Source organism: Purpureocillium takamizusanense, chromosome 8, assembly GCF_022605165.1.
Source record: "Purpureocillium takamizusanense chromosome 8, complete sequence".
NCBI lineage: Eukaryota > Fungi > Ascomycota > Sordariomycetes > Hypocreales > Ophiocordycipitaceae > Purpureocillium > Purpureocillium takamizusanense.
In genome coordinates this window covers 926,445-946,388 of record NC_063075.1, presented here as the reverse complement: position 1 = coordinate 946,388, position 19,944 = coordinate 926,445, and the positions used below count along the sequence as shown (strand labels likewise).

Here is a 19,944-nt window from a genome sequence, read left to right as displayed (position 1 = left end):
TTACCCGTGTCCCCGGCCACGTTGTTGTTCTCTCGGCTGGGGCCTCTGTGCGCTCACGCGGTCAGACGTGACTGCTGGCCTGCATGTAAAGGTGCCGCGCTGATGCGTGTCCCCAGGGGCGCATCACAGCCGGTCAGCCAAGACTTGTGCCCCCAGATTGCGCAGGGCTGTCGCGTCTAGTCCCAATCTCCAGAGGGAGCACAAAGAACATGGTAATACATGTCATGCATTTGCCACTTTGGCTATGAAGGATGCGGCCGTGGCGAGGGCCGCGATCAGACAGACGCGCCATGACGACGTCAGGGAGTGGAGTTACTTGTGGGATAGCGAGAGAACACACACCTGGCCACCGCAGATCTACTCGTAATCGGGGCGCGGAGCGGTGCCCTACCACGGATTGGCGCGCGGAGAAGTACGAAGTATCGCCCAGGGACCTCTGGTGACCAAACGTCTTACACGCTCGTCGGGTCGGGATGGGCATCAGCGCGTTGATCCCGGCCCATCTCTCAACCATCGCCGACCACACGTGATCCGTGACGGCGGCCTTGTCCCCGAGTCGCTTCGGACAGACTGGTTTAGCAGAGCCCACAGCCTTATCCATTGCCAAAAGACTTGGACGAGCCATTCGCCACGGGACACGACAGGACAAGAAAGCGCATCATGGGGTGGTGCTCTCGAAGCAAGCTAAGCAACCATTGCCTCCGCTCCTCGCCTGTTCGACGGGCATCACAGGGACCTTGACGGCCCAGGGACATTGCTCCTCAGCAACTACCTACGTAAGCAGGCAAGGCAGGTAGGTTTCGGTGTCCTGGTGCCAGGTCTGGATGTGTTCTTCTGCGCCGGCGCAAAGGGGGGGGGAATGCGGCTCATCGAGCCCCTCCACGACTCTAAACCTAAAGCAGGAATTAGCTACTGGTGAAGGCGGGCTCTGGCTCTCCTTCTGAGCGGCTCCCGTTCCTTGCCTGGGGCTCCGTTCCAAGTTTCATTGCTGCTCGCAACCTAACAATGTTCTCCCGCACCGCGCCCTGTAGTCTGTACTGCAGTGCTGTAAGGCCCTGTACTGTCTGGGCTGCTGGCCAGCACCCAGGCATGGAGGCTCCAGTGGGGAAGATGGACGCTGGTGCCCCCACCCCTCGCCACGCCAAGGTAGGCACCGTCGATTGAGCGGGCCGACATTTTTTGCCGCCAGCCTGGTCACCACCTTCCAGCTGGTTGCGCCAACCGCAGCACCTGCAGCAACCACCGTCTCTGCTCGAGTCCCCGATCACACTCACCCACACACATCATGTCCGAACGACCCATGCACCGAGGCGGGGGACGCGGAGGCGGAGGCGGCAACTTCCGCGGCGGGCGCGGCGGCGGCCGGGGAGGAGGCGCCCACGGCCCGGGCGGCGACAAGACAGGCGGCGACAAGGGCAGCGAGCGGCCCAAGAAGGAGAACATTCTCGACCTCGCCAAGTACATGGACAAGCAGATCACGGTCAAGTTCAACGGCGGCCGCGAGGTCACCGGCACCCTCAAGGGCTACGACGCGCTCATGAACCTGGTCCTCGACGACGTCAAGGAGACGATGCGCGGTACGTGCCGTCGACTGACCCATCGGACGCTTTGCCCGTGCCCTGCACTCCCTCCCCTTCCTCCCTTCTCCTTGACCCATCCGTCGGTCATCGCAGCGACGGCCCTCGCAGACCACAGCGCTAACCCTGTGTGTGCCGACCCCCAGACGATCAAGGAAACGAGTCCTCCCGATCCCTCGGCCTGGTCGTCGCCCGCGGCACACTCCTCGTCGTCATCACCCCCGTCGACGGCAGCGAAGTCATCGCCAACCCCTTTGCCCAGCCCGACGACGAGTCTTGAGCGTGGGAAGGAGATCACCTCGCCTCCCTCTCTCTTTTTTTCCACGCGCGCAATACGTAGCAGCTCCGGATATCGCGGGAGCTGTTGATCGAACAGCAAACGGTGGTTCTTGTCCTTCATCGGCTGAAGTGGCACCTGCTGGACCACGCAGACGAAGAAGCAGAGAGATAATTCGCCTCTGTTGGAAGGCGCGTGACGACTGGCGCATCAACCACCTGCGGCCGAGGCTCGCTGCATACTTGAGGACCAGGCTATGGGATTGGCACGGCGAGACCGCGACTGCCAACCCCACGAAACGGGCATAAGATCAGGATGGATGGATGGAGTAGGGTACGACCCTGCGGCTGTTCATAACCGCGCTCACGTACCTGGGCCACGCTCTGTTGGTCACATCCCCACCGAGCTCAGTGGTGCCTTTTCACGTTGTGAATAATACTACTGCTATTCGACTGCTTCTGCGCTTCCTTGTACACTTTACTTTGCTGGGGGCCAAGATCCCTCCTCGTTCCCGGTACCGCTTCTCACCAGACCAGACCAGACCAGACCAGACCAGACCTGGTAGAGGGGCCATCCAGGGGCCATCCACACCCGCGTGGCCGACGCCCCTTGTACAACCGAGTCCGAAGGCTCGGCCCAGACGCGCTCCAGATCCTCGCTCATATGTTTTAAAAAGAAGGAACGGAAACACGAGGCATCTTGTCGTCCGCCGGCTCGTCCTCCCTCTGTTCGATACCGACAACAGCCTCCCACCCACATGTACCATGTTCGGTCGCCCATCAATCCAAAAACTAGGTTCCTGCGCGTCGTAGCCAAAGCCCCCATCGTCTTCAGCCCGCCGTGTGCGAAATCGGTCGTCTGTGTGGTCCGTTCAGAGTCACTGCCTGCAGCGGGCGCCGCCGGGCCACCCTCGGAGACGCAGCGGGGCGGTCCGCCGCTCTCCTCGACTGTGTGTTCGCGAGCGTCTGCTGCCCTCTTCCCCCTCTAGTGCCCAGTACTGTACCCTCCCTTCTGCGAGAAGCCGTAGATGGCGCAGATATATATGGTACCCCGATAGAATGCCGAGGCCTAGCAGCCCCCCGCATCATCGTGCGTGTAGCCCTCCGTGCTCCGGCAGCCGATTCCCTGCCGGCCGCGCACCACTCATCGTATCTCTGAGTATGAGTGATCAAACACCCACCTTCCAAACCATGCTTGGGCCTGAGGCTTCGGCTGAGCGCCTGTCCCCCTCGGAGCGGCCAGATGAGGAGAGGTACTGGGATATCGAGAGTCGAGGCCGACTAAAGCCCTCGCCCTTGCTTGCCACCCTTTTGAAGCTCGCCAAAGGCATTGTTGAGCTGCTTCTTTAGCTCCTTATAGCTGACCAAAAAGCTGGTTTGCTCATCGCGGCTGGTCAGGCAGATCCGCTCGTCCGTACCGGCGTCGAGGCGGTTGAGGCAGCGAAGCATGTGTCCCATGTCCAGGACCGGGCTCCCGTTGCTATCCACCTGATGGAACACGTAGTCGCGGAAGAGCTTCAGCATGTATCTCTCTCCGTTCTCCGACCAAGAACGGTCACCGTCGAATTCCTGGCGCTCGTTAACTGTGCCGAGTTTGAAGAGGAGCCGCGCAATGCGCCCATTTTCCAGCTCGCGGAAGAGTTCCGTGTTGAGCTCGTCGGCCCTGTGTTGGCTCTGATCCAGCGTTGCCACTATATGGCCAGCAATACCACGAACGAACTCGTCGATCGTCTTCTGAGCCGGGGCCTGGGGCGGTGCCAAGAGCCACACGACCGTATCGCGAAGCTCCACCGAGTAGGAGCGGCTCAGCTGCTCGACCGCCGAGTTCAGGTTGGTGAGGTGAACGGGCAGTGTGTTGGTTGCCAGGCCGAGGACGGTGCGTCCAAATTGCAAAAAGTCATCTTGCTGAAGCTCCTGAATGGGACGCCTCATGTCAAACTGCACCACGTCCAGTACCGAGCACGCATTGAGTCGGACGCGGTTCTTGTCTGTCAGGATGATCTTGGTGACATCAATGCACCGAGCAGCCAAATTCGCGCCGTGTATTGCCCGCAACGCGTTGGCAATCTGCGAGATGTAGGTCCAAAGGACGGCCTCTGATATGGGGCCCTTTGGTTGGAATCGGTTCCCAGGCCCTGGAGTGGGGGCGAGGTGGACCTCGGAGAGTGTCTTGGATAAGGGATGGTAGTCCTGCACGAATATCAGGGAGCTGTCTCCAAACGCCCTGGTGGTGAAGGCGTCATGGATCGTCACCACGTTGGCGTTGTCGATCTTCCTCCACTCCTTGACAGACCGGATCGCGTGCTCGTTGGTTAACCTGAAGCCTTCGAGGCGACGCAGGCAGTATAGGTTTCCAGTCTTGGATGACATTGCCTTGTAGACCCAGCTGGGGTAGCCATATATGTTTGCGTTCTTCCTGTGCGACGTGTCCAGCGCGACCAACGAGTGATAGTTGTCTAGCTGCGGGAGCTGCGAGTTGGGCATGACCTGCAGCGATGCCTCGGCCTTCTTCTGCAGATCCTCTCGGAGTTTGTCGGGGATGAAGAAGTCGTGTGTGAGGCGCTGGTAGGGCATCAGGTCATCCCTGTGGGGTCCAACAGGGGCGTAGAGATGATACTGGAGTGGTTGAAGCGGCGTGGTGAAGGCTCCTTGGGCCGGGAAGAAGGACGCGGCCCCGCCGCCCAAGGCGTTGTGGTCCTCGGCATAAGGGTTGTATTGGGGGGTAGGCAGGTTTTGCCCGACGGCCGCCATGGTAAAGGGATCGTACGAAGCTCCGTCATGGTTGGAGCCGTTCGCACCCGTCTACGAGCAATATTAGCTTGGTTTCGACGGGGGGCCACCCAATTGAGCATGCGTACCTGCGAGCTGACGTCGAAGCTTGGAGTGAATTCGCGGATAGTTGCGGGATTGAAGACGGGGGATTCGGTGTCGGCAGTACTTCCAGCGGGCGTCACTGCTGCATTGAAGTCAGGACATGACCCCTCATGGGTTGACAGGGCAAACATACCTCCGACTGAGCGTGGCGTGAATGCCGGGGCACTAGCGGCCTGGGTAGAGAATGTTGGCTTCTTGGTCACCGCCGGCTGGATGCCGGCCGGCGTGAAGGACGGCGACTCGACATTGAGAGCCTTCTTGGACATGTCGGCCTGAGTTCCGTTGTTGCTATTGTTCTTGTTCAAGTCGTGGGAGAAGGTGCACCCTTGGTCCTCGTATCGACAGTGGCCGTAGATGAGGACGTTCCGGCAGAGCGTCTCCTTGTTCTCTATGGCAAGGGTTAGTCTGCGTAACATGAGCAGCAGTCTTGCCCTGGAGCCGTACCGCGACCTTTGGGCCTCGGAGACCCGACCTGACGCCGCAGATCTGACTGTTGGAATCGCGATGTCGCCATTTAGATAGCAATGCTCGAGGGGGATCGTCCTCGGGGCCGGGTCTACGACGTCTTGAATGCAGTCAGCAATTGAGATCAGGGGACTGGTAGAGCCATGCCGGCAGCGGTTGCGCGACGAGCGGGCAGGGCGGCGTCGGCGAAGCGGCAGTTCACGACGGGGACGGGTGACGCGACACGCACCTCGCTGGGGCAGCCTTATGCCATGGCTCAATTGACGACTGCGACGTCGCGCCCATGTGTGAGGAAAGCGAAGTACGCAGGACAATGGCAAGGCCCTGCCGGCTCGGACCGTGGCGCGCGACGAGGATCCGGAGGCGGGCGAGTGGTCAAGAGCCTGGGCGCAGAGGCTGCCGCAAAGAGGTTGAGGTTTGTCGTGGTGGGGGAGGGAAACGAGGCGGGCGCGCCGAGTCGAGACGACATCGTTGTCTGGGCGGGAGAGCCACGGATGCATGGATGGGATTGGCGGATTAGGCAGCGGGCTACTGCTGCTGCTGCTGCTGCTACTGTACCTTAGTACAGGCTGCCGCTGCTGCTGCCGCCTCTGCGGCTGCCGCTGCTCACCTGCCGGGCACCTAACCCTCGGGCACCCTCGCCCTCGCCCACTACCCTTGGCGCTGGGACAGGAGTGCTGGGGCCCTGGATCAATGCTGGAGCGGGGCAGCTTGCCTGGCGAGAAGAGGAACTTGTACGGTACTTACTTGTTGCTGGTCTCGCTGAGATATGTGCAACAAAATGGTGGAGTCAGCTGGGAGGAGGGCTCAGTGCCAAAGTATTTTTGAAGTACCTAGCAGTTCTTACCTTGTCCTTTTTGGCGCGGGCCGCACAGGCCACCTCGGCCGGATCAGGAGCTCTTTCTTACCTTGGCTCCATTCATGACACTTCCAAGGTTGACGTAGCTGGCCTCTACGACTCCAGAAAAAGCCACTCCGATCACGCAACATACATACCAGCAGCCACGTCTCTGTCGCCAAAAGTCGACAAAAATTGAGCGTCCCGTCTTTATACTTTGTCGCCTTGCCTGTTGATGGCACATCCAGCGCTTCTCTGTTTCCACACCTGGTGAGGCGAGGCGACGACTGTGCGCCATGGCCGACGCGGGAGACGACGTAGGACAACTGTCCCCGAGCCAGCAGGAGGCTCTCCAGCAGTACATTGGCGTCACGAACCAGGAGGTAAAAGATGCGATACCGCTACTGCAGCGGTCGCAATGGAATGTTCAGGTATGGCCTTGCTCGTGTTCTCCCAGCTGTCGTAATCGCCATGGCTAATGTCTGATACAGATTGCCATTGCCAAGTTCTTCGACGGCGAGGGGCCCGACCCCGTCGCCGAAGCCATGGCCGCTCAAGACATCCCCCGGATGGCCTCTCGACACGAGAACCTTCAAGAGAGCCTGATGGCCTCGTCCGATCGCTCGGTGCTGGGACGGAGAGACCACACGGACCCAGCACCGAGAATAGTTCCCCAGCAGCCTGTCACACACCGGTCGCCGTGGCTCCTGGGCCTCCTACTTGCGCCACTTGGCTGGGGATGGAGGGCGGCGGGCGCTCTCTTCAGGACCTTCTGCTACGTCCTGTCGTTTCTCCCCGCGCCGCTGCGGCCTCGCGCCATTACTGCTGGCCTTCGGCGCACAACAGGCCGACGGATGTTGATGCCGCGCGACACGGCCGCAAGATTCAAGCGCGAGTTTGACGAGGAGTACGGGCCCAACGAGCTTCCGTTCTTTGAGGGTGGCCTGGCGCAAGCACACGATCTGGCGAAGAAGGAGCTCAAGTTCCTGCTTGTCTTTCTCATGTCACCCGAACACGATGACACGGCTTCTTTTGTGCGCGGGACACTTCTATCAACCGACGTGGTCGAGTTTTTCAAGAGTTCGTCCAACAACATGGTCTTGTGGGGAGGCAACGTGCTGGACTCGGAGGCATACCAAGCAGCGACCGAGTATAACTGCACCAAGTACCCGTTTACGGCCCTGGTGTGCCTGACGCCCAAGGAGGGCAGCACAAGAATGGGCATCGTCAAACGCCTGGTCGGCCCCATGCCCGCGGCGACGTATCTGTCGGAGCTGCAAGGGTCGATGGAGAAATACGGCTCAGACCTCGAGGGTGTGCGCGCTGAGCGAACTGCGCAAGAAGTGGCGCGTAGCCTGCGAACGCAACAGGACTCGGCATACGAACGGTCGCTGGCCATTGACAGGGAACGCGCACGAGAAAGGAGAGAGGCCGCCGCCGCCGCCGCCGAGGCCGAGAGGCGGGCACAGCAAAAGGCGGAGGCAGACGCGCGGTTGGAGGAGAGACGGGCGCTCTGGAAAGCGTGGAGGGTGCGCCAAATCATGCCCGAGCCCCCTACTGGCGACAGGGACGTGGTACGCGTCGCCCTCAAGATGCCGGAGGAGTCTGGGGCGGGGCGGATCGTGCGACGCTTCCCTCAAGATGCGCCGCTCGAAGAGCTTTACGCATTTGTGGAATGCTACAACCTTATGCAGGACTTGGACGCGACCACGGAGGCCCCTCGGCCAGCTGGATATGAGCACAAGTACACGTTCCGGGTAGCATCGACGCTGCCCAGAGTCGTCTACCAGCCAAGCACAACAGACACGATGGGGGCCAAGATTGGCAAGTCAGGGAACCTGATTGTGGAGCAACTTGCCCCCGAGTCAGACGCAGAGGATGACGACGACGATGAGGAGGAGGACGAGGAATCTCCATAGACGGCGCTGACGATAGGCACATAGGCGAACCTGGACCAACCCCCGAGGGGATGAACATGGACGCATGCCGTTGCCCTGTTATGCGAGCCTGACGAATCTCCGCTACGGCCAAGTACACAACACGTGAGCGTCAGGGGCCGCGCGAGGGAGGGAAGGTACTCGTGATTTGTACAATATACGGGCATGTATGCATGCGGGCGCCGATTGCTTAGCCGGCAGTTGGAGCAAGCATGGCATTACGTAGCAATCGATGATTTGGCATGAAGCGCTCGGAGATGACGAGGTTGGCGTCACGAGATTCGGCCAAGGCGTCCGTCTGCCGCGCACGTCAGGCCGACGCGTGCCATTGTCATGAGTGGATGTGGTCGGTCCGGTTTTTAACGTCGTGCCAAACCCCGTCGTGGTGTGTGCCTGCGTTGCGTTGCGGGCGCGGGGATGCGGTGAGGAATGGGTGGATGGATGGAGGGGGGGGATTGCGTAGTTGGTGTGGCTGTGCAGAGAGCGTGAAGCGCGTGTCGCTCGTGCTGGTGCTGGTGCTGGTGCTGGTCCGAAGTGGTGGTGGTGGAGGGGCTGTGTGTTGCGCGGAGGAACAGTTGAGCGCGGTGAGTGGATGGCTTGGGCGGAGGCGCAAGACCCGTGGCGAGACCGGGGACAAGAGTGAGGATGAGGCGGCGACGGCGGCGGCGGAGGCGGAAAGTGGAGGTCGGCCGGGGATCATGGTGGGAGTGACAATGGAGGTGGAGAGGAGGGGGATGATGCGCCGGCGGGCCGGGCGTGGGAGAGGAGGAGGACGACAGGACGCGCGACTTGGAAACGTTGATATACAGCGGTAGCATTCGCAACAGGCGTTGGAACGGTGGATCTGAAAGATGGTAGAAGCTGCTACTACAACGAACGCATTGGGAATCTTCAGCGGACAGGAGACGTCAAAATATCAAAGCTGCCAAGGTACTAACTAGCTCTGTATTCGGCCTTGAAGAGTCCCGCGCTTCAAAGAGGTGGGTTGTGTCGTTGGCCCCTTGGGAGTGCTAAAAGTTTCGCTGCTAATGGACAGCTCGGAGATGGGATGCTCCACTCACAACCCATGGAAGGTACTAATACTGTACGATATGTACCTCCCAGAGGATTGGGGGGGGGAGGAACTCTCATGCAGTGCCCGCGCGTCGATGCCAACTACCTCTACTAACGTAAAGCTGGAACCCCTCCAGCGCCCTGCCCCCGCTACAGCAGCAGCAGCAGCAGCAGCGACCTCGACCCTCTTGGCACACGTGCTGGTGGTGCTCGACGGCGGGTGGGACGACGCACACGCAGCTCCCTTCCCCAGGCGACAGACGCGGTCAGACAGATGCAGTGCCCATGCTTCCCACTCATCGTCGGTCAAGTCGGTCAGTCAGTCATCCATCCATCCCACTTCACATTAGTATATGCTCCGCGGACGCCTGCCTCCTGCCCTTTAATACCTGCTTTGGTGCCGCCGCCGCTCAGCTTCCTCCCTATCGCGCATCCATCAGCCAACGCTGCTCGTGACCCGACATCCCGCCGCCAGCCTCCTAGCTCGCTGGAATCGTCGGCGCTCGCCATCAAAAGGCCAGCCTACAGTACATCTTTTTCACCCCATCAGAGCACAGACTCGCTCGCTACGTCGACTGTTCCTCCACTCATCTTGCCACGCCGCCTGAAGAAACACCCACCATCGACGACGACAGCAGCAGTAGCAGCAGCAACCGCCCACAACAAAAAGGCCCTGACAGGACAAGACGCAAAACCCCCCCGCCACGTGTGGAGGCAGCCATCAGGCTCGGGGCGACGCGGACCCAACGAGGACCCCTGCCGTCCGCCCGCCACACCCTGGCCGTTGACGGGGTTGAGGTTGTTACTGAAGACTGTTCCCCTCCCCCAATCTAGACAACGCCGATCCGCGAGCGACCGACCCCCAGGGGAACTCAACCGTCCGGTTCACGTAGACGCAGGCTGCCAACGCCATCTCCTTCGCCGCACCGACGACCCTCGGATAGCCTCGCTCGCCTTCCACGCGATAGGCACCCTCGAACTTCGGCTCGTACCTGCCACTGTTTGCTGCCCGCCCCTCGCGAAGGCCATCGACCCATCCGTGTCCTCTCGGCCGATCGCGACACCACATATCCGCTCACCTAATCCCCGCGCTTCCCTCGTCCACGAGACGCCGACGACCCAGCGCGCGGCGATTGACACCCCTGACCACCGTCCTCGTTGCGAAACGGACCCCACGGCCCGTGGTCGTGCGAGCGCCAACACGTAGCAGTCATGAAAGGGCTCAGCATGAACAAGATGCTGGGGAGCATCAGAAAGAAGACTGGCGGCGGAGGTGTGTTGATCCCAAGCTCCCCTTGGCCCGGTGGCCACCAGCGCCTTGTCGCGCAACATCGCCAAAGACAATACTGCATCCGCGTTGGGGACGCTAACTCGCCCGTGGAAGCAGGCAGCTCAGAGATTCCCCCGGCCTCGGCCGCGACTCCCGCCGAGAACCCAGAAGTCACCGCTCATAACAGCGTGGTAGGTGCTTACCGTGCTACAACACGCGCGCCACTGCAACCCCCCGACCGGAGCCCCTTTGACTGACGGAAAATACCAATCACAGAAAGCGTTTTGCGAATCTGGCGGCAACGCGCAGAGCGACGAGGTGCTCTTTCTGCCGCCCATCGTCGATGCCGCCGAGTCCTCCCCCGCAGCTGCCGCCGAGTGCGCTCGCATCATCCGCAAGTACATGGGCAAGGAATACTCGTCGCGGCCCTCGTGGCAATATAACGCCATCATGCTCGTTCGCATCCTCACCGACAACCCCGGCCAGACCTTCACCAGGAACCTCGACGACAAGTTCGTCGACACGGCAAAAGCGCTGCTCAAAAACGCCAAGGACCGCAGCGTGCGCCAAATTCTCATGGAGACTCTCGATGACTTTGAGCACACCAAAATGTACGACGAGGGGTTGGGCCCCTTAATACAAATGTGGAAGAAGGAAAAGGAAAAGGCGCTCAAGGACCACGGTGTAAGTGCCTGCCACCCGCGCCCCTCTCCCGACCTGCGCATCTTCATCACGCAGGACTGACGTTCTTGCTGCAAACCCAGGGCCGCGTTCCCCCGCCAGGGTCACGTCCGCACCTCATGAGCCCACCGCCGCCCATGGTGAACCGGCACTCTCAGAACTACTTCGCCAAGGCACATGCCAACAACCGGCTACCGGACCCCGTCGAGCTCGCCAGCCGGCTGGAAGAGGCACGGACGTCGGCCAAGCTGCTCGAGCAGGTGGTCATGAACACTCCCTCGACGGAGATGCTGCAGAACGAGCTGATTCGCGAGTTCGCCAACCGCTGCCTCAGCGCTTCACGCAGCATTCAGGGATACATGACGTCGGAGAACCCGAGCCCCGACAACGACACTATGGAGAGTCTCATCGACACCAACGAGCAGCTCCAGACGGCGCTCAACCAGCATCAGCGCGCGGTCCTCAACGCAAGAAAACAGCTCGGCCTCAACACGCCGCACGAAGGGTCACCGGGGCCTGAAGCGACAAACGGCACGCAACGGCAGGATAGTTGGCAAGGCACGAGCACGGGTGCTGGCATTGGAATTGGCGCAGGCCTGGGCGCCGGCGCGGCCATCGTATCGGGCGGCAACGGCAAGGGCAAGGAGGCCGAGTTCTACAACGCGCCCGACGGGCCGCCCCCGGTTGGCAAGGCCTCCGGGTCCGGATACCGCCGCGACAACGACAACGTATCCGCCGAGGACCCGTTCGCGGATCCCCACCCGGGCCAGAGCTCATCGGGCGCCTTTGCGGACCTAAGGCTGGCACAGGAGCCCTTTCACCCTGGCTTTCAGGCCGCCGGGCCCAACTTCGCCGACGAGAAGGAGGCGTTGAACGGCTCAGGGGCGTCTAGCACGACAGGTCTGCAGCCGCCACCGGGCCAGCGCAAGGCACCCAGCAACAACGACGACGATGACAGCGACATTTACGAGGCGACGCCGAAAAGCAAGGAGCCCATCCACCGGTACTAGTCGCTGTGCGACAACGACCTTGGCGCACTTGCAAGGGACTCGTAGCGCACCTACGTGCGTGCCTCGCGTTGGCTGATGAGGGCTCGTTCAGATCTAGCCTGTCGTACTCGCTCTCTCCAACTCGCTGTTGAACCCTTTTACAATTTCTTTTCATGTTGCCATGATTCCCCTCGAATTTCGTTGTTTCTTGTCGTTGGAAAAAAGAGGGAACTTGAGACGCCGAAAGAACGGGACAGGTCGGCCGCGAGCGCGCTCGCTCGCTCTCTCGCGAAACGCTGGACAAGCGGCGCGCAGAGAGAACTTGATGAGAGTGAAGAGGGTGCCCTTTTTGGTTGGTCGTCTTGTTGGGGCAAAGGCACGGGAAAGAATGCAGCTTCGCGTTCTGTTTGATTCATAGCGCGAGCATTAGTTCAGAAGCAACGGCAGAAGCAGCAGCAGCAGCAGCAGCAGGGGAGGAAACAGAAAGAGACACCTTTCGTTGATGCACGGCGTCGATCTTCACATCCGCGGTGGGCTGCGACATGCGTTTCCCATGGAGCATGTATGCTGACAGGATGGGCAATCGTGTTCCATGAATGATATCTTGTCTTGACTGACCTGGCGAGGCGTCGCGTTGCCTTTGCGTTTGCGTTGCGTGGCCCAACAACATAACGAGCAAGAGAAGGAAGGCAGGGGGGGTCTCACCCTTGGAGCGTACAATTTCGTAGGTTGGTTGCTAAGTACTAAGGTACTTGGGCTTGTTTGTTGCCCACAGGTATGTAGTATAGAGCACTGCGGCCGTCCAGCACGATAAGGGGGGAGAGGGTATCAGGTAGGCCTCGCCTACTCGGCGGTACTCACACCTCTGCGGCCAGAACGGACGAAACGCGCGCGAGGGAGAGGGAGAGCAGCGACCGACCGACCGACCGATCACATCATGACACGACGCGATGCGCATCCAACATGCATGTATGACATACATAACATACACATACGGCAGGTTCCGAGCCGGTCAAACGACATGACATGTTGGTACGCTCGCAAACAAGAGTACAGCGGACATGGACCCTCCGACTGGAAGTGCCTGACATGAGAGGCGGCGGCCGGGTGCGACAGTGTGAGGGTAACAAACCGGGGAGGCGGCTGGGCCGGCCATCTGCGGGCCATACGAGCACAACGTCAGAAAGCCAAACGGTACTTGTACAAATAGTACATATATCAGTAGGGCGCGCAACGAAAAGTCCGGGATGTCATCAATGTCCGGGGCGTAATACGCTGGGACAGGGGATAGATGGATGAATGCGCCCGCCCACACGCATACTGCGAGTACGTACTTCGTAGCAGTACCTACTAAGAGATTAGTAGTATTCGTACGCTCAAAGGTGGCTTGGTGTACGCAGAATGCTCCCACTGACCCCCTGCTGCGGCTCGGATACCGGGGTCTGCATCCCGGAGGAGCATAACAAAGGGAATAATCAATAAATACGCGCCGACTTCGTACGATCAGTCTGGGCTCCCTCCCATGGGGGCTTTTCTTGCCAGTCCCGTTCAATTATCCACCATATGCCACCCGCTGACACGGCCCTTTGGCTCCACCTTATCAATTGGCTACGTCGTTGGAGTCTTGGTTGAAGTTGGCACTGACTCCGAATCCTTGACCTTGTTATCGGCCTGGGGTCGCACAAGGACCGGGGCGAAGAATATATGGGACGGTTTGATGAACGCGGGGGGCCGATGGTCAACGTTTAAGCAGCCTTGCACGTGCGCTTCCACAAGCACATGTCGTGAGCCGGGTCTCGATGCATTTCCGGCCACGGTTGCGATGTTGGCAACAAGCGAGGAGGATTGCGAGCCGAGCCACCCAAACGAGGACAGGACTGGCAGGCAGGCTTGTCGGGGAGTCGCATCTGTCACAAGACCTCGCGATCCAGCTGTTTGGTTCAATTCCGTCCGTGCGGCGGCAAGTTGGAAGCGAAGACGGGCGCAGCGGCAGCTTTGACAACGTGCGAGCTCCCTGGCGGCTGGCAACGTTCCTTTTTTTCTTCTTCGCCCCGCCGTGGTTCACGAATTTGATGATTGGCGGCTGATAATCCGGTAGTAGATACGCGCGCGATCGAAGCGTGCAAGCGAGAGCTGCGGACAGCCGCCGCAAGGCTTGCAGACTGCATCTGCGGTCTGTGACTCGCATTCTCCTTCGCATAGAGGTTAGCCGGTGAGCCAGTCGCATCCGCGAGACGTCGGGGGGGGGCTGTTGGGGGCTGACGGCAGGCGATTCGAGAAGCGCGCGCGCAAGGGTGTCTCATCAGGGCGGATAACAGTGGGGGGTGCGAGGCCTTCTCATGCTTCCCTAGTTACGAAGTAGCGGTTTCTGGCCAACCGGCATGATTGTCCGTCCTCCTTCCCGTCTGCCTTATCAGCTAGCCATCAAAAGCGCCGTTCAGGGAAATCAGGTATGGATGGAGAGGGTCTCGCGCGAACCAGGACGGACGGATCGATTGAAGATCGTCATTCCCCCACAGCAGAACGCTAGAGATTTGTTTAGTCTTTCTTCTTTTTTAAAGTTCGTCTTGGTCACGGACTCACAGCATGTTCCGCGGGCTTGGTGTCCGTAACACCAACGTCGATAGGGTCATTGTGTGGAGGGACGGCGACGGGGAGTCTTGCTCGAAATGGTTCCCGCATTTGGGGTCAGCCCCGGACTTGTCGTCAACGTTGGCTCGACGTAGCGCGGGCAGCGGGATGGGCGCTAGCAAGAGTTTTGGTGTGATGGATTATCGGGCGCCTCCCGGAACCCGACAGACTGGGTTACTCGTTGGGGGGTGGCAGCCTGCGCCCTGCCCGTACATGGCGACGGAACTCTGCCTCTTGCATCCGGGCCAGCGTCCCCGTGCGGGCACAAGAAGAGTGGCCATGACGCCCGCAGCGGAGGAGGAGGCGATGGCAGCCAGAGTGACCAGGGGGGCCAGAGCCTGTCGCCGGACTGTACAAACGAAGCCGTCACCTGGATGTTGGCTGTGCGTGCGAGTATCATGGACTGATTCATGGTAGGGGAGGGTCCCGGCCCACGGGACGTCGTTTGTCGGTTCTCGCACAACCTTAATCGTCGCGGCGGTACCAGGCATCGCGCATCACAGCAGCGCCTCTGGGAAGCCGCAGCCCGACCGGGGCGGCCCTGCATCGTCGTTCGTTGGTCGCTGCCGTCGTCATCAGGTCGGCTAGCGGCGACTCGCTTGCCAGGCCAGCATCACCTCCCTCGTTTCTCGTACGTACATACCTTGGTACCCAATATAATACGCAGGAGGCGCGCATAAGTGGGATTGTCGGTCCTGCGCGAACCCCGATCGAGGTGCAGGCCAGTTGGACGCCGGTTGGGTATTGGAGCTGTCCTGAGTTTCCCATCAGCGCCGTACAACGGGAAGCGCACGTAAGTTAGTATAGTAACTTATTATAAGACTGTGGGCACAGACCAGTACAGTGCCCTTCTCCCCGGTCATTTGGCACGGGAAGGCGATGAGTACTACTAGGTACGAATTGGACGCCCACAAAGTACGACCTCGGTGAGGCACGACCACCGAGGTCAGGCAGCTAAGTACTAAGTTAATAATGTGCCAAGTGTAGGCAAGTAATCAACATTCGCCATTGCCATTGCCCATGTAACGATGCAGGCTTGGCTATGCGCACCTTCCCGTCCCTGGGCGGGGCTTGGGGGAGCCACTCGAACCCACTGGGCCCTAGGTAGGGCAGTCGCAGGCAGTCGCAGGGCCGTGGCAGGGCGTCTACGACTCTACCAAGGCTCCACTAGCAAGCGTCCCCCGCCCAAGCCAGCCGATTGGGCGCTGGGACTATAACTACTAGCTGGTTGCCCTTTTCGGGACATACTTGCGAGTCCCGACTTCGACGCCTTAGTAGGTTCGGGTTGGGACTCGAGGCAGGAGTCTCCAGCCAGTCAAGGCCGGCCAGCCCAAACGCGCCTGCCGCAGCCCACTTACTTACTGCCTCATCATCATCATCATCACCTAATAAGAGCTCGTCTTCCCAAGTTAGTATTGAACTTACTATACGTAACTGCCCTGCGCCGCCAGGCCGGGCCGGGCATCTGATCGTCTCCGTGTCAGTCACCACATCAATCTAATCAGTCTTGCCTCTGTGCCTCCCTCCTGCACATGCCGTCCATCCACCATCCATCCACCCATCCACCCATAAGTTGATCCACGTCAGCTACATATGCCCGCATGTACAACCTTCTCTCGCCTTCTCCTCAGACGCCCCTCCCCCATTTCTCCTCCAACGAGACACGTCCATCTGTCCCTCTCCGCTTTCCCCTCCCCCTCCTCATCCCCTCCCCCTCATGCCCACCTTGCCTGCTGCCCTACCCAGAGTTGGAGAAGAAGCCCGGTCCCTCCAGCATCTCCGTATGCCGCCCGCGCAGGACGCCTGCTTCACAAGGCCGTGGGCCACCGAAAGCTCTCCCCATCGCGGAAAGGCACCCCGGGCGGCCAGACAGCTGGCGGCGGCACTCACTTCCCACCCGGGCCTGGCGTCGTGGATGAGGCAGCGCCTGCCTTTCCCTTGGTCATAGGGCGGCGAACACAGGACTGGGCTCCATGTTTCTGTAGGCCAAGACACTGTTTGGAGATACGAGGATGCACCCGTTACTTTGACGCCGTCTTTTTCTTCATGTCATATGTCTTTGACTGGTCACACGCCAGGCGGGATCTGACCAAACGTCCGGCAGAACGGCTCTTGAGCTTGGACGCATCATCACCTTAGTCGCCTCGAACCCTTTCTGGCCGAATGCCTTCCGTTTCCGCAGCACGCTACCGCGCCTCGTCCTGTTAGATGCTCCGCGTGCTCCGCAGCGAAAGCCGCCCTTGATCGGACTCGGCCTTCACCATCTTTCCGTTCCAACGTCTGCATCGCTACTGCGAGTGCGACGTAGCGAGCATTGATGAGCATGCCGCATGCCATCATCACCTTTACTCAGCCTTTATTATTGAGCCTTGTCTGCTAGTGCCTGGCTGTCTAGTATCCTTCCTCGAACAGAGCCACGCCAAAAAAAAAAAAGACGACGTACGTTTTATTTCCACCATCACTTTCGTTTCCGGTTGTGTGCCCACAGCGACTGGAAATACTCTTGATTTCCAGCACAAAGTGGCTCCATGACAACAAATTACGGCTAGAGTGCAAAGTATGTTGTATTCACATATGCGTCAGACCCTGGTCCAAGCACCCTGGCTGACGAGGCCGCAGAAACTGGGACTCAGTTGATCAACTGCCGCTTCCGCGACCGCATAGACCCCTAGCCCACATCCGTCCCTGGCCCCCATAATAGTAGGGCTACTTTGAGACTGTCGTCTTGGTCCAGCTAGTATACGCCGCTTCTCTTTTCGGGCTCGCCTTGTCCTCCACCCTTCTCGGTCCCAGGCGAAGAACCTGGATCCTAGACGCTCACAGGACACCACATCTGATGTCCCCTGTGGTCATTCGCGCTTTCTGACGATACTGTGTACCACTCTTGGCTCTACACGCGTGCCTACATACATATCCGCGCCCAACCTTCCAATAAAAATTGCATTACCATCTCCCCCTAACCTAGCCCAGACCGTACCACCATTGCTCGTCCAAAGGCAGTCGTCGCTCTACTCAAGTAAGCCGGGCTGCAAGATGCTATCTACGTCGGGTCCGCCGCTTCCACGACTGCCGCAGATGCCCGCTGGTTATCGTCCGCTGGCCTCGTCAGCTGCTACATGCGGTCAGGAAGCGGCAGCACAGCAGATGGCTTCTTCGCACTTGGATTACGATTGTCAGATTCCCTCACCTCCAGGGCAACCGCTGGCAAAACTCTCTCTGGAGATTCTTGGACTGGTCCTGGATCAAGTGAGTCTGGTCCCCGTGGCAATGGACTACCTCGGCTTGCGAGCTACCGACGTACTGATTGCAATCCTCCAGTTGCGATACATAGATTACCGGTCCTTGTTCCTCCTCCGCTTGGTCTGCCGACAATTCCACTCCATCGCCACCCCGGCGGCGTACCGTGCCATCGAGTTCAACAAAGCACTACTGCAAGCGAACGCCGAGCGCGTTTACCCCGGGGCGCTTGAACACGTTGCTCAATTCACCAGACACGTCATCATCCGGAGTGATCTGAGTCCGCAGAGTGTCAGACGAGTGCTTTCAAGAACTAAAAGACTTTCATCTATCAGGTAAATGCTATGGATGACCTTGAGCCGGTAAGCTCTTTGCTAACAAAAGGAATTGCCAGGTGGCGATACATAACCCAGCGTAATCAGCTTCCCAGGCTATGGCTGCCATCAGACATTCTTGACCCCGCCAGAATCAGCACGGATGGCACCAAAATTTTTATTGAGGGCCTCCCTCTCGGAGGCGCGCAGCACGATCTCGACGAGTCCTACTTCGATGCCACCCTGACCAGGCACTTGGTCTCGCTCAAGCTATCCATCTCGGATCCGCCCCTGACCACCAGGCCAGACTCTTTGAAGCGGCTCATCATGCAATGCCCCCATCTCTTGACGCTACACTATCTGGACCTTGGAATAGGAACGAGCTTTTCCTTTCGTGGAGCAGAGAGACTGCCTCCAGTGGAGGACCTCGTGCTGAAGTCATACAACTGGAATCACTCCCCGGAGGAAGCGGCAAAGCACTGGGACTTCTCGGCCATTCGGTCATTGAAGCTGGTCAACATGCCCGTCTCCAACTTCCTGAACTCGGTCTATCTGCCGGACTTTGGCTCTCTACACACCCTCAAGGTGGAAGATTACGGCGGACACATTCAGGACCTGCGCCCGAGCGCCACACGACGATTGCACGACCTCGTCAAGCACCACGTACAGGCTCTGGAAACGCTCGACATTACTTGCCATACTCAGATATTCGGCATCGACGCCGTCCGCAGACATGGACAGACGCTACGTGTGTTGAGGTTTAGGGATCACGTAGGATTCGAAGAGGAGGGCAAGCCATGTCCGACGCTGCGTGTGAAGGACCTGGCGCTGCTCGGAGAGCAGATGCGGGTTATGCACACGCTCGAGCTCGACATGGACGAGGCCGTGTGTAGTCCCCACGACTTCTTGGGGGTGCTGTGCTCGTTTCCCAGCCTGCACACACTGACGCTCCATGTCCAAACACGCATCCGTCCATCGCAGAGGGTAGACCCGAGCACTGATCCAGATTATGACGCCGCTCTGGAGACGTTCCACTACCTCATTGGGCTTAGGAAGCAGAACCGGCCACATCTGCCATGGCGGTGCGTCACCATCAATGTTGGCGGGTGGCGACGGGCCATGGTGCGACGCATAGGCTATGAGTGGAAACGGCGCAACGAGCAGGGCGTGTTTGCCGAGCGATGTTTTGTGTTGGAGCAGGGCGCGGGAGACGCCCAGTACAGCATCCGAGAGGAGCAGGCGTCGGAGAGCCCACGGTGTCGGTCGCCGGTGCAACTCTGACAGCGCCGGCGAGACGGCTTGGTCGGAGATGTCATGGGAGCCTGTGGTATTCGAGCGGAGCGGAATCACGGTTGGTGCACGCACAAACATGGTCAAGTTGCATACCGCAGAGAGTCGTCAGCTTAGTCAAATGGCAGAGCGGCACGTCTCAGCAAGGCGTTGGATGTGTGTACATAGACGGCACGCTCGGGCAATGCGCATGACGCACCCGACAAATAGCAGCTAATTGCGTTGGTTGTCGATGGATGGCTGACACGGCGTCAGGCTCGGGGATCTTGTTATTTGGCACACCGCAACGAGCCCTAGACAAACAGCAGGGAATCGCCCGCGAGAGGACTATACGATTTGTCCACAGACTCGGGGTACGGAGCTCTGAAATGCAGAGCTACCAATCGGTATCGCTCGTCTTGAAACAGTCTATGCGCAGTGACTGACTCTTTCTGGGGACTTGGCGGAGGTGAGCGACTGGCCAGGCACCAAGGACGCATGATTCCAAGGCCAGAACCAGGTTAGTTAGAGCG

General features: G+C 59.6%; 6 protein-coding genes across 6 annotated transcripts; 5 read left to right on the top strand and 1 right to left on the bottom strand.

Annotated features, from left to right (window-relative positions):
* The first annotated feature begins 1,112 nt into the window (after positions 1-1,112).
* lsm7 (U6 snRNP-associated protein Lsm7) lies at positions 1,113-2,369 on the top strand. Its single transcript, XM_047989907.1, has one exon. It carries the CDS (start codon positions 1,286-1,288, stop codon positions 1,943-1,945), a length of 660 nt encoding a protein of 219 aa, XP_047845912.1. The 5' UTR covers positions 1,113-1,285; the 3' UTR covers positions 1,946-2,369.
* A 21-nt stretch (positions 2,370-2,390) lies between these two features.
* PAN3 (PAB-dependent poly(A)-specific ribonuclease subunit 3) lies at positions 2,391-5,612 on the bottom strand. The gene is made up of 5 exons (XM_047989906.1): positions 5,422-5,612; positions 5,172-5,292; positions 4,861-5,115; positions 4,712-4,809; positions 2,391-4,655 (listed from the first exon to the last, which is right to left on the bottom strand). The coding sequence occupies exons 2-5, from the start codon at positions 5,239-5,241 to the stop codon at positions 3,135-3,137; spliced, it is 1,944 nt and encodes a 647-aa protein (XP_047845911.1). The 5' UTR covers positions 5,242-5,292; positions 5,422-5,612; the 3' UTR covers positions 2,391-3,134.
* A 481-nt stretch (positions 5,613-6,093) lies between these two features.
* ucp10 (UBX domain-containing protein 10) lies at positions 6,094-8,764 on the top strand. The gene is made up of 2 exons (XM_047989905.1): positions 6,094-6,461; positions 6,522-8,764. Exons 1-2 carry the CDS (start codon positions 6,327-6,329, stop codon positions 7,947-7,949), a joined length of 1,563 nt encoding a protein of 520 aa, XP_047845910.1. The 5' UTR covers positions 6,094-6,326; the 3' UTR covers positions 7,950-8,764.
* A 530-nt stretch (positions 8,765-9,294) lies between these two features.
* On the top strand, positions 9,295-10,227 carry JDV02_008319 (uncharacterized protein; the record flags this gene model as incomplete). The annotated part of the gene is made up of 1 exon (XM_047989904.1): positions 9,295-10,227. The coding sequence occupies one exon, from the start codon at positions 9,295-9,297 to the stop codon at positions 10,225-10,227; it is 933 nt and encodes a 310-aa protein (XP_047845909.1).
* Positions 10,228-10,232: 5 nt separating this feature from the next.
* On the top strand, positions 10,233-11,981 carry JDV02_008318 (uncharacterized protein; the record flags this gene model as incomplete). Its single annotated transcript, XM_047989903.1, has 4 exons — positions 10,233-10,293; positions 10,408-10,481; positions 10,567-10,974; positions 11,055-11,981. The coding sequence occupies 4 exons, from the start codon at positions 10,233-10,235 to the stop codon at positions 11,979-11,981; spliced, it is 1,470 nt and encodes a 489-aa protein (XP_047845908.1).
* Positions 11,982-17,647: 5,666 nt separating this feature from the next.
* On the top strand, positions 17,648-19,615 carry JDV02_008317 (uncharacterized protein). Its single transcript, XM_047989902.1, has 3 exons — positions 17,648-17,837; positions 17,910-18,163; positions 18,223-19,615. The coding sequence occupies exons 1-3, from the start codon at positions 17,667-17,669 to the stop codon at positions 19,421-19,423; spliced, it is 1,626 nt and encodes a 541-aa protein (XP_047845907.1). The 5' UTR covers positions 17,648-17,666; the 3' UTR covers positions 19,424-19,615.
* Positions 19,616-19,944: the final 329 nt, after the last annotated feature.

What these genes read in the sequence shown, in the direction of transcription:
- lsm7 (XM_047989907.1), top strand. Translation starts at nt 1,286, where the DNA reads ATGTCCGAACGACCCATGCACCGAGGCGGGGGACGCGGAGGCGGAGGC.
- PAN3 (XM_047989906.1), bottom strand. Translation starts at nt 5,241, where the DNA reads ATGGCGACATCGCGATTCCAACAGTCAGATCTGCGGCGTCAGGTCGGG. An exon ending in TCCGAGGCCCAAAGGTCGCG is followed by an intron (nt 5,116 to 5,171) that starts GTACGGCTCCAG and finishes CCCTTGCCATAG; the next exon opens with AGAACAAGGAGACGCTCTGC. An exon ending in CACGCCACGCTCAGTCGGAG is followed by an intron (nt 4,810 to 4,860) that starts GTATGTTTGCCC and finishes ACTTCAATGCAG; the next exon opens with CAGTGACGCCCGCTGGAAGT.
- ucp10 (XM_047989905.1), top strand. Translation starts at nt 6,327, where the DNA reads ATGGCCGACGCGGGAGACGACGTAGGACAACTGTCCCCGAGCCAGCAG. An exon ending in GGTCGCAATGGAATGTTCAG is followed by an intron (nt 6,462 to 6,521) that starts GTATGGCCTTGC and finishes TGTCTGATACAG; the next exon opens with ATTGCCATTGCCAAGTTCTT.
- JDV02_008317 (XM_047989902.1), top strand. Translation starts at nt 17,667, where the DNA reads ATGCCCGCTGGTTATCGTCCGCTGGCCTCGTCAGCTGCTACATGCGGT. An exon ending in TTGGACTGGTCCTGGATCAA is followed by an intron (nt 17,838 to 17,909) that starts GTGAGTCTGGTC and finishes GCAATCCTCCAG; the next exon opens with TTGCGATACATAGATTACCG. An exon ending in AAAAGACTTTCATCTATCAG is followed by an intron (nt 18,164 to 18,222) that starts GTAAATGCTATG and finishes AGGAATTGCCAG; the next exon opens with GTGGCGATACATAACCCAGC.